The sequence below is a fragment of the Oncorhynchus tshawytscha genome, linkage group LG05, assembly GCF_018296145.1.
Source record: "Oncorhynchus tshawytscha isolate Ot180627B linkage group LG05, Otsh_v2.0, whole genome shotgun sequence".
Classification (NCBI taxonomy): domain Eukaryota; kingdom Metazoa; phylum Chordata; class Actinopteri; order Salmoniformes; family Salmonidae; genus Oncorhynchus; species Oncorhynchus tshawytscha.
In genome coordinates, this window is record NC_056433.1 from 8,739,886 (window position 1) to 8,756,319 (window position 16,434).

Genomic DNA, 16,434 nt, shown 5'->3' on the forward strand with positions numbered 1-16,434 from the left:
GCTAGATGTGTCACTACAGACCATGGTTCGATTCCAGGCTGTATCACAACCGGCCGTGAATGGGAGTTCCATAGGGTGGCGCACAATTGGCCCACCGTCGTCTGGGTAGACCGTCGTTGTAAATAAGAATTCGTTCTTAACTGACTTGCCTAGTTAAATAATACAAATGAAAAAGAACAGGGGAAAGTCCCCTCTTTCTTGTCCCATGGACAGCTGGAAGGCAGACATTCCTTCCTCTCAGCTCCAAACAAAGAGAGCAGCCTCTGTCTGACCAGCCCAAAACCCCTCCCACACACACACGAGAGACAGACCCGGTCATAAATTACACCCTCACACATGCTGTTCCAAACACTGCATGACATTCCACTGCATGTGCTCTGTTCCAAACACTGCATGACATTCCACTGCATGTGCTCTGTTCCAAATACTGCAAGACATTCCACTGCATGTACTCTGTTACAAATACTGCAAGACATTCCACTGCATGTGCTCTGTTCCAAATACTGCAAGACATTCCACTGCATGTACTCTGTTACAAATACTGCACGACATTCCACTGCATGTACTCTGTTACAAATACTGCAAGACATTCCACTGCATGTGCTCTGTTACAAATACTGCACGACATTCTGTTACAAATACTGCACGACATTCTGTTACAAATACTGCACGACATTCCACTGCATGCGCTCTGTTCAAAACAGAAGTAGGAATCCTCATCCACATCCAGTTTACTGATCTCTGTTCTGATGTTCAGAAGCTCTTTTCAGTCATAGGAAACGATTGCGGAAAACATTGTTCATAAAAAGTTAAGATAAGCCCTAAATAAATAAAAAAAATAGAAAATATAATCATAAAATGTATTCAGGAGCCGGGAGGAAAACAGCAAATATCCATTCCAGCTCAGTAACTAGTAACTAACACATTACATTTAGAAAGTAACCTACCCAATCCTGCAGGCACCACACATAAAGATGGTGATGGTCAATAGACTCACATAAAGATGGTGATGGTCAATAGACTCACATAAAGATGGTGATGGTCAATAGACTCACATAAAGATGGTGATGGTCAATAGACTCACATAAAGATGGTGATGGTCAAAAACAATAGATCCTCATCACATAAAGATGGTGATGGTCAATAGACTCACATAAAGATGGTGATGGTCAATAGACTCACATAAAGATGGTGATGGTCAATAGACTCACATAAAGATGGTGATGGTCAATAGACTCACATAAAGATGGTGATGGTCAATAGACTCACATAAAGATGGTGATGGTCAATAGACTCACATAAAGATGGTGATGGTCAATAGACTCACATAAAGATGGTGATGGTCAATAGACTCACATAAAGATGGTGATGGTCAATAGACTCACATAAAGATGGTGATGGTCAATAGACTCACATAAAGATGGTGATGGTCAATAGACTCACATAAAGATGGTGATGGTCAATAGACTCACATAAAGATGGTGATGGTCAATAGACTCACATAAAGATGGTGATGGTCAATAGACTCACATAAAGATGGTGATGGTCAATAGACTCACATAAAGATGGTAATGGTCAATAGACTCACATAAAGATGGTGATGGTCAATAGACTCACATAAAGATGGTGATGGTCAATAGACTCACATAAAGATGGTGATGGTCAATAGACTCACATAAAGATGGTGATGGTCAATAGACTCACATAAAGATGGTGATGGTCAATAGACTCACATAAAGATGGTGATGGTCAATAGACTCACATAAAGATGGTGATGGTCAATAGACTCACGGCCTGGGTAAACACTGCATTAGTGTGTAGCTATGCCAACCATAATTCCTTTAAATTGAGCTTTTCATATTAGCTGCTTTTACTGTGAGTCAATGTTTTACATTTCACGTAGTTCTGTTCTTTGAGCTGTTCTTGTCTATTAATGTTCTGTATTATGTCTTGTTTCATGTTCTATGTGGAACCCAGGAAGAGCAGCTGCTGCTTTCACAACAGCTAATGGGGATCCTAATAAAATACCAAAACACCAGTCTCAACATCAACAGTGGAGAGGCGACTCCGGGATGCTGGCCTTCTAGGCAGAGTTCCTCTGTTTAGTGTCTGTGTTCTTTTGACCATCTTAAATCTTTTCTTTTTATTGGCCAGTCTGAGATATGGCTTTTTCTTTGCATCTCTGCCTAGAAGGCCAGCATCCCAGAGTCGCCTCTCCTCTGTTGACGTTGAGACTGGTGTTTTACGGGAACTATTTAATGAAGCTGCCAGTTGAGGACTTGTGTTTCTCAAAACACACTAATGCACTTGTCCTCTTGCTCAGTTGTACACCGGGGCCTCCCACTCCTCTTTCTGTTCTGGTTAGAGACAGTTTGCGATGTTCTCTGAAGGGAGTAGTACATAGCGTTGTACGAGATCTTCAGTTTATTGGACATTTCTTGCATGGAATAGCCTTCATTTTTCAGAACAAGAATGACGAGTTTCAGAGGAAAATGATTTGTTTCTGGACATTTTGAGCCTGTAATCGAACCCACAAATGCTGATGCTCCAGATACTCACCTAGTCCAAGGGGGCCAGTTTTATTGCTTCTTTAATCAGAACAACAGTTTTCAGCTGTGCTAACATAATTTGCGAAGGGTTTTCTTATATCTAATGAGCCTTTTAAAATGATAAACTTGGATTAGCTAACACATCGTGCCATTGGAACACAGGAGTGATGGTTGCTGATAATGGGCCTCTGTACCTCTATGTAGATATTCCATTAAAAATCAGCCGTTTCCAGCTACAATAGTCATTTACAACATTAACAATGTCTACACTGTATTTCTGATCAATTTGATGTTATTTTTAATGGACTTTTTATGTTGCTTTTCTTTCAAAAACAAGGACATTCTAAGCGACCCCGCGATATATATATATATATCTTTTTTTCTTTATTTCTTCTAGGTAGTTAACGTTAGCTAGCACTAGTTGGCTATATGCCAAAATGTCTGTATTTCTCCTCCTATAGCTTGGCCTAATTTTTTTTTTCATTTTTAAAAATTGTGATCCAACATGTTTTCAGCTATTTTATTTCTATGACTGATCAAAACAACATTTTATTATGACTCGTTCTTGTCCCTCTGCAGAAGACTTGTGCTGTGAGCAATATATTTGGACCATCGAATCGCGATACATATAAAACCGTGCTAAATCGTGAACACGTATAGAATCACAATACATAATCAGCCCAAAAAATATTGTTATAATATCGTATTGTGAGGTCCCTGGCAATTCAGAGCCCTACTCCCTAAGCTAAGACCAGCTAGGATCAACTTAGCCTTCAGACAATCCTGGCTGTCAACAATGACCGGGGATAAAGGGAGGTAAACTGGGTAGTGTTCAGTCAAGAGAAAATGTTTTAAAAAATAGATTTTCGTTTTCCATTGCAAAACGTTTTGCTACGGTGTGCCCTAATGAACACAAGCCTAGTTTGTGCTGGAGTGCAACTCCCTCCTCACCTAGGTCTACACATTATCCTATCCAGGCAGACATGTTGGGAGCCTGGTCACACTGCTGACATTCATTAACCTATATTAACTGTCATAACAGACAGCTGGCTTGTCATTCACCACCCACTGACAGGGCAACTAACTCAATTGCTTTTAGTTTCACTGTGGTTGTAAACAGTGGACCTCAGACCTTCCTCTTGCCTAGCAGTACCTAATAAGGAAGTGAAGAGAGAGAAGTCAAACAACAAGAGAGTCAAGGCCCCACAATCTACAAACTGTACCAAAACGAAACTTAAGGCACACACAGAAACTGAGCAAGTGCTGAAACGCATATTTCAGAGCAACAGCTACACAGCAATAATCGACACGTGTCCACACAGCAATAATCGACACGTGTCCACACAGCAATAATCGACACGTGTCCACACAGCAATAATCGACACGTGTCCACACAGCAATAATCGACACGTGTCAACACAGCAATAATCGACACGTGTCAACACAGCAATAATCGACACGTGTCCACACAGCAATAATCGACACGTGTCCACACAGCAATAATCGACACGTGTCAACACAGCAATAATCGACACGTGTCCACACAGCAATAATCGACACGTGTCCACACAGCAATAATCGACACGTGTCCACACAGCAATAATCGACACGTGTCAACACAGCAATAATCGACACGTGTCAACACAGCAATAATCGATTGTTAAATAAAGACTAGTTAAATAAAAGGCTAGTTAAATAAAGACTAGTTAAATAAAAGGTTAGTTAAATAAAGTAGAGTTAAATAAAGACTAGTTAAATAAAGGTTAGTTAAATAAAGTAGAGTTAAATAAAGACTAGTTAAATAAAGGTTAGTTAAATGAAAGGCTAGTTAAATAAAGGTTAGTTAAATAAAGTAGAGTTAAATAAAGACTAGTTAAATAAAAGGTTAGTTAAATAAAGTAGAGTTAAATAAAGACTAGTTAAATAAAGGTTAGTTAAATGAAAGGCTAGTTAAATAAAATGCTAGTTAAATAAAGACTAGTTAAATAAAGGTTAGTTAAATAAAGACTAGTTAAATAAAGACTAGTTAAATAAAGGTTAGTTAAATAAAGACTAGTTAAATAAAGACTAGTTAAATAAAGGCTAGATAAATAAAGACTAGTTAAATAAAGACTAGTTAAATAAAGACTAGTTAAATAAAGGTTAGTTAAGTAAAGGCTAGTTAAGTAAAGGCTAGTTAAATAAAAGGCTAGTTAAATAAAGACTAGTTAAATAAGGGGTTTTGCCTGGAGGGGCTGGCTAACAGTCATTCTCTCCTCCCTGTGCAGGCCTGGGGCCAGTGGTTTTGCCTGGAAGGGCTGGCTAACAGTCATTCTCTCCTCCCTGTGCAGGCCTGGGGCCAGGGGTTCAGCCTGGAGGGGCTGGTCTTTAGGGGGGCGTCTTGAAAGGAACAGAACAGAACAGACAAAGGCCATCGTTTCCTGCAGGTTTTGTTTGCTAGATAGGCCGGGTGGTTTAGTGTTAGCAAATTTCCTGTATGAGGCTGAGAAACAGAACAGTGAGCCAGAAACACACAGTGAACAGACGCCCACACCCTAGTCTAGCCTACACCCGCTCATTACCAAGGAGTAGCCTAGCCTACACCCGCTCATAACCAAGGAGTAGCCTACACCCGCTAATTACCAAGGAGTAGCCTAGCCTACACCCGCTCATAACCAAGGAGTAGCCTACACCCACTCATTACCAGGGAGTAGCCTAGCCTACACCCGCTCATTACCAAGGAGTAGCCTAGCCTACACCCGCTCATTACCAGGGAGTAGCCTAGCCTACACCCTCTAATTAGCAAGGAGTAGCCTAGCCTACACCCGCTCATAACCAAGGAGTAGCCTACACCCGCTCATTACCAGGGAGTAGCCTAGCCTACACCCGCTCATTACCAAGGAGTAGCCTAGCCTACACCCGCTCATTACCAAGGAGTAGCCTAGCCTACACCCGCTCATTACCAAGGAGTAGCCTAGCCTACACCCACTCATAACCAAGGAGTAGCCTACACCCGCTCATTACCAAGGAGTAGCCTAGCCTACACCCGCTCATTACCAAGGAGTAGCCTAGCCTACACCCACTCATAACCAAGGAGTAGCCTACACCCGCTAATTACCAAGGAGTAGCCTAGCCTACACTCGCTCATTACCAGGGAGTAGCCTAGCCTACACGCTCATTACCAGAGAGTAGCCTAGCCTACACGCTCATTACCAGGGAGTAGCCTAGCCTACATGCTCATTACCAGGGAGTAGCCTAGCCTACACGCTCATTAGCAAGGAGTAGCATAGCCTACACGCTCATTACCAGGGAGTAGCCTAGCCTACACGCTCATTACCAGGGAGTAGCCTAGCCTACACGCTCATTACCAAGGAGTAGCCTAGCCTACACGCTCATTACCAGGGAGTAGCCTAGCCTACACGCTCAGTACCAGGGAGTAGCCTAGCCTACACGCTCATTACCAGGGAGTAGCCTAGCCTACACCCGCTCATTACCAGGGAGTAGCCTAGCCTACACGCTCATTACCAGGGAGTAGCCTAGCCTACACGCTCATTACCAAGGAGTAGCCTAGCCTACACGCTCATTACCAAGGAGTAGCCTAGCCTACACGCTCATTACCAGGGAGTAGCCTAGCCTACACGCTCATTACCAAGGAGTAGCCTAGCCTACACGCTCATTACCAGGGAGTAGCCTAGCCTACACCCGCTCATTACCAAAGAGTAGCCTAGCCTACACGCTCATTACCAGGGAGTAGCCTAGCCTACACCCGCTCATTACCAAGGAGTAGCCTAGCCTACACGCTCATTACCAGGGAGTAGCCTAGCCCCGTTCATTACCAGGGAGTAGCCTAGCCTACACGCTCATTACCAAGGAGTAGCCTAGCCCACGCTCATTACCAAGGAGTAGCCTAGCCTACACCCGCTCATTACCAAAGAGTAGCCTAGCCTACATGCTCATTACCAGGGAGTAGCCTAGCCCCGCTCATTACCAGGAGTAGCCTAGCCTACACGCTCATTACCAGGAGTAGCCTAGCCTACACCCGCTCATTACCAGGGAGTAGCCTAGCCCCGCTCATTACCAAGGAGTAGCCTAGCCCCGCTCATTACCAGGAGTAGCCTAGCCTACACGCTCATTACCAAGGAGTAGCCTAGCCTACATGCTCATTACCAGGGAGTAGCCTAGCCTACACGCTCATTACCAAGGAGTAGCCTAGCCTACACGCTCATTACCAGGGAGTAGCCTAGCCTCACGCTCAGTACCAGGGAGTAGCCTAGCCTACACGCTCATTACCAGGGAGTAGCCTAGCCTACACCCGCTCATTACCAGGGAGTAGCCTAGCCTACACGCTCATTACCAGGGAGTAGCCTAGCCTACACCCGCTCATTACCAAGGAGTAGCCTAGCCTACACGCTCATTACCAGGGAGTAGCCTAGCCCCGTTCATTACCAGGGAGTAGCCTAGTCTACACGCTCATTACCAAGGAGTAGCCTAGCCTACACGCTCATTACCAGGGAGTAGCCTAGCCTACACCCGCTCATTACCAAAGAGTAGCCTAGCCTACACGCTCATTACCAGGGAGTAGCCTAGCCCCGCTCATTACCAAGGAGTAGCCTAGCCTACACGCTCATTACCAAGGAGTAGCCTAGCCTACACCCGCTCATTACCAGGGAGTAGCCTAGCCCCGCTCATTACCAAGGAGTAGCCTAGCCCCGCTCATTACCAAGGAGTAGCCTAGCCTACACGCTCATTACCAAGGAGTAGCCTAGCCTACACGCTCATTACCAGGGAGTAGCCTCGCTCATTACCAAGGAGTAGCCTAGCCTAAACTTCTCTTTCACAACAATCACTTCACAACTCATGAGACACACACACACACACACACGTTTCCTCGACAGTGGTGTAACACAGTAAGTCATACAAAGAGAAACCAAGGTCTTTCTAACATACATACATGTTATTCAGTTATTGCACCCACGTTGCTCGCGCACGCCAACGAGCGTCTGCGATGCAAAAGCGCTAAAAATAAAAGTCAGTTCTATTTGTGACGCTGAACACTGTGCAAGTCCTGCCTCTCCCATCTCCTCATTGGTTTATAGAAGCAGATACCCACGTGCCATCTCCTCATTGGTTATACCCACGTGGGTGATTGAAAGATGAACTGAGTTTGGTCGGTCGTCGTGGTAACTATGAAATACCAATCACCATATCAACTCCAAAGAAGAAAAGGCCTGGAAGGAGAGATGACTAGAAACATTTTGGTTGACTGTTTTATGTGTAGATTAATTGTCAGAGTAAAGGACCTTGTGCATTTAAGGTAAAATAACAACCCAACATTTATATCCCAGGACAAATTAGCTAGCAACAGCAAGCTAGCTAAACAGGACAAATTAGCTAGCAACAGCAAGCTAGCTAAATAGGACAAATTGGCTAGCAACTGCAAGCTAGCTAGCTAAATTGCCATAAATGTTTAATGCTTTTTGACCCGTCCCCAAATTAATATAATTGGTTTAGAGTTCGTTTTGATATTTCAACCTGTGTGTCCTGATCGCTTTTGGTGTGCGAGGACAAAAACAATTTGTGCACGATGGCGCGCGGCCGGTTTGGGTACGGTGTAACACAGACACAGCAGCCTGTTATTTCTATGAGATGGCCCTCAGCAGCACAAGTGAGAGCTTATCAGTGGTAGACAAAGAGAGCTGTGAGAGATTCATATGAAGCCAAGAGAATGGAAAACAAATCAGAGGCCAAACACAAAACAAGTGTTTGAGGACAAAAAGACAGTGTGTGAACAGACGAAGCATGGGAATAAAACATCCACGGTCCTCCTCTTCCTCCTCTTCCTCATCTCCCTCTCTCCTATACAAAGAGACGTCAGTTTGTTCTGGGCCAGAGTGGAGCCATTTTAACAGAACACATGTTTCGCCGCCCACTGACCCACACAGAGAGACCAGGCCTGTGTGAGATTAACTTTTAGCCCCCAAACTGCCCCCAAACCTGTCCCCATCCTAAGAATCAGTGAGAGGTTTATTCCTGACCATTGATCAATGCTACGCTAGTAGAGAAGTCAAGAGGCTGAATCAGAGTTTATTTATTTTATCTTTATTTAACTAGTCAGTTAAAAGAACAAATTCTTATTTTCAATGACGGCCTAGGAACAGTGGGTAAACTGCCTTGTTCAGGGGCAGAACGACAGATTTGTACCTTGTCAGCTCGGGGATATGAACTTGCTACTAGTCCAACGCTCTAACCACTAGGCTACCCTGCCGCCCCAGAGTAAAGGTGTTGCTTGTATACAGGCCTGGATCTTAGATCTATGTCTCAGAGGAAGAGAGTTTACTGTAACTAACTGGCTGTGTGCAATGAATTAACAAAACTAAGTTACACGATCAGTGGGAACTGCATCACTTCTCGTCTCTGTTCCCCTCCCCCCTCCTGACTGTCTGTGACTACTTCCTCTGGGACTACACACTCATCTACAGACAGACGCACAACAAGAGGCTATGCCAGATGTGTGTGTAACATAATAAACATGTACTGTAGTGATTGGACTACAGGCATGTAAGTACAACCACACTATGCATCCGTTTTCAAACACTGTACTACTATTTGAGGTTTCCTGTGCTAAGCTCTTTGAAGCCTGTTCGGCACAACAAGTCTCAGTATGCACACGTATAGGCCTACATTTCTGCTCAGTGGTCACCTCTATTACCCTGCCGGGACTTTGTTTGCATGTGGATGGAATAAGACTGTCAAGAATAATGGACTTTGAGGATTTGATATTCATGAAACACTCCAGCAGAACAATCATCCGACTCATATATATATATATATATGACGTGCCCTGGGCTAACCTGTGACCTGTGACAATAACGTGTTATGGTGGAGCATATGAGGGATGGCTCGAGGAGAGGAAATTAAGGTTTGTTTGAAAACATCAAAGATCATTGAAAGATCCATTGGAGGAGGAACGATCTAAGGTACCTCCCTCTGACCACCTCCTCCAATGAGATTTGCGAAAAAAAAAGAAAAAAAAAGAGGAGACAAGGACAGCGGAAACATGATTTACCGGCTAGTAACTTTTTCAGACAAGGCCACAGACTAAGGAGACCAAACCAGAGGATGAGAGATATGAAATAAAGATAAATTAAACACGGGCTTGTAAAGCTGATAACGATATGTTCCTGCCGGGGATGTCATCTCTACGATCTGTTCCTGCCAGGGATGTCATCTCTACGATCTGTTTATCTGCTGGGAATGAGACTGGATGCAGCAACACACTCTGGTATATATGGGCCCGATTGGCAGAGGCACGTACACACACACACACACTCCGCCTGAGGACACAAACTCCTTGCTCTCCTTCCCGCTGGCGTTGGCTGCAGATGAAGGTGGGAGTGTGTGTTAGAGAGAGAGAGAGAGAGAGAGAGAGAGAGAGAGAACGTGAGCCTGAAACGAGCCCCCACTAGCTCTCTGTGACTCACGAGCGTTACACAAGACCGTAACCCTAACACGCGTACACAGGAGCCGATGCTAACCGGCACGCGGCAAACACACATCCACCCACACACGAGGACCATGTCGAGGACCATGTCGAGGACCACACACGAGGACCATGTCGAGGACCATGTCGAGGACCACACACGAGGACCATGTCGAGGACCACACACGAGGACCATGTCGAGGACCACACACGAGGACCATGTCGAGGACCATGTCGAGGACCATGTCGAGGACCATGTCGAGGACCATGTCGAGGACCACACACGAGGACCATGTCGAGGACCACACACGAGGACCATGTCGAGGACCACACACGAGGACCATGTCGAGGACCACACACGAGGACCATGTCGAGGACCCATGACGAGGACCATGTCGAGGACCACACACGAGGACCACACACGAGGACCACACACGAGGACCATGTCGAGGACCATGTCGAGGACCATGTCGAGGACCATGTCGAGGACCACACACGAGGACCATGTCGAGGACCATGTCGAGGACCACACACGAGGACCACACACGAGGACCATGTCGAGGACCATGTCGAGGACACACACGAGGACCATGTCGAGGACCCACGAGGACCATGTCGAGGACCATGTCGAGGACCACACACGAGGACCATGTCGAGGACCACACACGAGGACCATGTCGAGGACCATGTCGAGGACCAAACACGAGGACCATGTCGAGGACCATGTCGAGGACCAAGTCTCACTTTGTAGACTTGAAGGATATTACACCAACATCTATGCCTGTGCTCAGCACTTCACTGCCAGTTGGGATGTAGGATTCATATGTCTTTGTGCGATTAGCAGCTATGAAACAAAAAATAACAGAAATACTTGGAAAATAAATACTGCAGCATTTTTCTGCTGCAAATCGCAACTTGCACAATTACTAGTGATACTTGATTTTTGACTATTTATTTATTTGTGAATGTAAATGTACTACAGCGACTGTTGTATCAGCTACTGTTGTATCTACAGCTACTGTTGTATCAGCTACTGTTGTATCAGCTACTGTTGTATCAGCTACTGTTGTATCAGCTACTGTTGTATCTACAGCTACTGTTGTATCAGCTACAGCTATCAGCTACTGTTGTATCTACAGCTACTGTTGTATCACAGCTACTGTTGTATCAGCTACTGTTGTATCAGCTACTGTTGTATCAGCTACTGTTGTATCTCAGCTACTGTTGTATCAGCTACTGTTGTATCTGTTGTATCAGCTACTGTTGTATCAGCTACTGTTGTATCTCAGCTACTGTTGTCAGCTCTGTTGTATCAGCTACTGTTGTATCAGCTACTGTTGTATCAGCTACTGTTGTATCAGCTACTGTTGTATCAGCTACTGTTGTATCAGCTACTGTTGTATCAGCTACTGTTGTATCAGCTACTGTTGTATCAGCTACTGTTGTATCAGCTACTGTTGTATCTACAGCTACTGTTGTATCTACAGCTACTGTTGTATCAGCTACTGTTGTAGCTACTGTTGTATCAGCTACTGTTGTATCAGCTACTGTTGTATCAGCTACTGTTGTATCAGCTACTGTTGTATCAGCTACTGTTGTATCAGCTACTGTTGTATCAGCTACTGTTGTATCAGCTACTGTTGTATCAGCTACTGTTGTATCAGCTACTGTTGTATCAGCTACTGTTGTATCTACAGCTACTGTATCAGCTACTGTTGTATCAGCTACTGTTGTATCAGCTACTGTTGTATCAGCTACTGTTACAGCTACTGTTGTATCAGCTACTGTTGTATCAGCTACTGTTGTATCAGCTACTGTTGTATCAGCTACTGTTGTATCAGCTACTGTTGTATCTACAGCTACTGTTGTATCAGCTACTACTGTTGTATCAGCTACTGTTGTATCAGCTACTGTTGTATCAGCTACTGTTGCAGCTACTGTTGTATCAGCTACTGTTGTATCAGCTACTGTTGTATCAGCTACTGTTGTCAGCTACTGTTGTATCAGCTACTGTTGTATCTGTTGTATCTACAGCTACTGTTGTATCAGCTACTGTTGTATCAGCTACTGTTGTATCAGCTACTGTTGTATCAGCTACTGTTGTATCAGCTACTGTTGTATCTCAGCTACTGTTGTATCAGCTACTGTTGTATCAGCTACTGTTGTATCAGCTACTGTTGTATCAGCTACTGTTGTATCAGCTACTGTTGTATCAGCTACTGTTGTATCAGCTACTGTTGTATCTACAGCTACTGTTGTATCAGCTACTGTTGTATCAGCTACTGTTGTATCAGCTACTGTTGTATCAGCTACTGTTGTATCAGCTACTGTTGTATCAGCTACTGTTGTATCAGCTACTGTTGTATCAGCTACTGTTGTATCAGCTACTGTTGTATCAGCTACTGTTGTATCAGCTACTGTTGTATCAGCTACTGTTGTATCTACAGCGACTGTTGTATCAGCTACTGTTGTATCAGCTACTGTTGTATCAGCTACTGTTGTATCTACAGCTACTGTTGTATCAGCTACTGTTGTATCAGCTACTGTTGTATCTACAGCTACTGTTGTATCAGCTACTGTTGTATCTACAGCGACTGTTGTATCAGCTACTGTTGTATCAGCTACTGTTGTTCAGCTACTGTATCAGCTACTGTTGTATCAGCTACTGTTATATAGCTACTGTTCAGCTACTGTTGTATCTACAGCTACTGTTGTATCTACAGCTACTGTATCAGCTACTGTTGTATCAGCTACTGTTGTATCTACAGCTACTGTTGTATCAGCTACTGTTGTATCTACAGCTACTGTTGTATCTACAGCTACTGTTGTATCAGCTACTGTTGTATCAGCTACTGTTGTATCTACAGCTACTGTTGTATCAGCTACTGTTGTATCAGCTACTGTTGTATCTACAGCTACTGTTGTATCAGCTACTGTTGTATCTACAGCGACTGTTGTATCTACAGCGACTGTTGTATCAATATGTTTTGACCATGGCAGTTTACAATCCAGGGTTATTCCAAGCAGTTTAGTCACCTCAATTTGCTCAATTTCCACATTATTCATTACAAGATTTAGTTGAGGTTTTAGGGTTCAGTGAATGATTTCTAACTAACTGCAGCTCTTTGTTGAGTGTTGCAGTCATTTCAGTCATTGTAGTAGCTGACGTGTTAGTCTTAAGTCATCCGTATACATAGACACGTGGCATGTCGTTAGTCATGGTTCTTCACCATTCAGCCATCAGATTTGCCACCAATGCTCCTTATAGGACACATCACTGCACTCTATACTCCTCTGTAAACTGGTCATCTCTATGTACCCGTCACAAGACCCACTGGTTGATGCTTATTTATAAAACCCTCTCAGGCCTCACTCCCCCTTATCTGAGATACCAACTGCAGCCCTCATCCTCCACATACAACATCCGTTCTGCCAGTCACATTCTGTTAAATGTCCCCAAAGCACACACATCCCTGGGTCGCTTGTCTTTTCAGTTCGCGACTAAAACGAGCTGCAACAAACACTCAAACTGGACAGTTTTATCTCAATTTCTTAATTCAAAGACTCAATCATGGACACGCTTACTGACAGTTGTGGCTGCTTTGCGTGATGTATTGTTGTCTCTACCTTCTTGCCCTTTGTGCTGTTGTCTGTGCCCAGTAATGCTTAATCCATGTTTTGTGCTGCTGCCATGTTGTGCTGCTGCTACCATGCTGTGTTGTTACCATGCTGTGTTATCATGTGTTGCTGCCATGTTGTGCTGCTGCTACCATGTTGTGTTGTTACCATGCTGTGGTGTCATGTGTTGCTGCCATGTTATGTTGTCGTCTTAGATCTCTCTTCATGTAGTGTTGTGTTGTCTCTCTTGTCGTGATGTGAGTTTTGTCCTGTAATTTCTATTTAATTGATTTGTATTTTTAATCCCAGTCCCCATCCCTGCAGGAGGACTTTTGCCTTTTGGTAGGCCGTCATTGTAAATAAGAATTTGTTCTTAACCTTTATTTAACTAGGCAAGTCAGTTAAATAAATAAATAAAAAAGTAAAGATTGAAAAAAAAGCAAGGGGCCTAAACAGCTACCCTGGGGAATTCCTGCTTCAACCTGGATTATGTTTGAGAGGTTTCCATTAAAGAACACCCTCTGTGTTCTGTTAGACAAGTATCTTTATCCACATTATAGCAGGGGGTGTAAAGCCATAACACATATGTTTTTTCCAGCAGCAGACTATGATCGATAATTCACTGAAGTATAACAAGACAGCCCCCGCAATCAATCTCTCAGACAATCAGTCATTTGTGTAAGTCCCGTGCTTGTCGATTGTCCTTCCCTAATATGTGTGCTGAAAGTCAGTTGTCAATTAGTTTACCGTGAAATAGCATTGTATGTGGTCAAACACAATTTTTTCCAGATGTTTTACTAAGGGTTGGTAACAGGGTGATTGGTCGGCTATTTGAGCCATTAAGGTATGGTGTGGGTATGGTCCGGCAGGAGTTGTCTCTTACCTGATGCGTGTCCGTGGGGGAGCAGGGCGAGGAGGAGGAGGAGTACAGACGTAGCCAGTCTGTGGACTGGAGATGAAGCCAGGGCTCTCGTCTCACACAATACCATTCCATCGCTCATCTTTCCCCTGGATACCAGCTCTACAGTCCGCTGAGGTTCAACCTACAGGGAGAGAAAGTTAGGGGAGGTAGGGACAGATTAGTTCAGTACCAACAGCAAGGATTACATAACAGAGAGAGAACGCCAGAGTTACTCTGCAATAGGGCTGAGGCGGTCATGAAATTTTGCAAGCCAGTAAATGTCATGCAAATGTATTTTTATTTAAGTAGGCGAGTCAGTTAAGAACAAATTCTTATTTACAATGACGGCCTACCCCCGGGCAAACCCTAAAGACGCTGGCCCAATTGTGCGCCACCCTATGGAACTCCCAATCACAGCAGGTTGTGATACAGCCTGGAAGTTAGTCGTGATTGGTCTACACACCTTAGATTGTCTTAGAAATCACAACACATCGGCACCATGCTGCGACTCCATATTGATTTGGGAAAAAAAGTCACACAATTTTCTTTTATTATATTTATCTGGTTGCTACGCTTCCCGTGGAGAGAGAGAAACAATTGCATTGCTGCTCTGCTTGTGTAGCAAGCAAGTTAGGAATTCAAATAAAACTAAAAGTGAAACAAGAAGGAAAGGCTACAACATCCAAAAGACCAAACAAATAGGTGTATAATCTGAATGGAGTTAATCGTAGGCGTTAACTGTAGAATGGAAAGAAGTGCAGTAATGTTATAACTATCCTCAATTAGCTAGCTTCTCTCGGTATGATGTAGTCCAAACGGGTAGGCCTACTACGTCATCAGATGGGATGATAAATAACTGGCATGAAGTTAGTCTAGCGCGAGTGAGTTAACAGTGTTTGTGGTCTCTCTCTGTGGCCTGCCAAGGTGCTCTGAGTCTCATGCATCTGATTTCAAGCACAGAGCCCCCCTCTCTAATAGCCTAAACTCTGTGCCTCTCTCTCTCTCTCAATACAATTTCAATTTAAGGGCTTTATTGGCATGATAAATATGTTTACATTGGCAAAGCAATGTTACCTCTGGTTAACAAAGTAGCAAAACAATTTGCGTTTCTGCTGCTTCCCTCACTCGGTCTGGTTGTCCCTAGGTAAAGTGTTTAGATACTGGTTAGAGGGACAGTAGAGCACTGAGTACCGGGCCATTAGCGAGGGCTCTTAGTAAATTGGGTAGGCTACCCATCAGCGCCATTTATTTGCGACCAACGGTCACGTTGGCCGGTGTGTCATTAATACGGGCACCGCGACAGACTGAACTCTGAACTCTGAACAGCACGTTACAGGTGGATTACTCAGCCAGTGGATGACAGACAGTGTGTCGATCTCCCTCTCAGAACAAGAAAGAGAGACCCTAGCCTGGCAATAGAGACAGGGCACCATAGAAAAACATGGAAGGTCAGAGAAGACTTTGAAAAGCACTGTGGGTCGGGGGAAGTAGAGTACGAGCTACACTTCCTGTTCCACTGCTCCAAATAGGACTTAGAGGTATTTAGAAACTTCAGTATTCACACCCCTTTACTTTTTCTACATTTTGTTGTGTTACAAAGTTACAAATTAAAATCGATTTAAATTGTCATTTTTTTGTCAACAAATCTACATAAAATACACTAATGTCGAAGTGGAAGATTTTTTTTAATTTTTAATTATTATTATTTGTTTTACAAATGTTAGAATTTAACACTAATATATATATTGATTAGATTATTATTCAACCTCCTGAATCAGTACATGTTAGAATCACCTTTTCCAGGGATAAAGTATTTCTGGGTTCATCTTTAAGAGCTTTGTACAATATTTGCATATTCTTCAAGCTCTGTCAAGAGACCCATTTTAAAGTCTTTATTTTGTCATTTT

At 43.8% G+C, this 16,434-nt stretch overlaps 1 protein-coding gene across 1 annotated transcript in view; it reads right to left on the minus strand.

Annotated features, from left to right (window-relative positions):
- susd6 (sushi domain containing 6) overlaps positions 1-16,434 on the minus strand; it is a 63,674-nt gene that overhangs the window by 31,659 nt on the left and 15,581 nt on the right. Inside the window, exon 2 of the mRNA XM_042321427.1 lies at positions 14,510-14,669. Coding sequence (XP_042177361.1) covers positions 14,510-14,627 — 118 coding nt within the window. The 5' untranslated portion in view covers positions 14,628-14,669. The remainder of the gene's footprint in view (positions 1-14,509; positions 14,670-16,434) is intronic.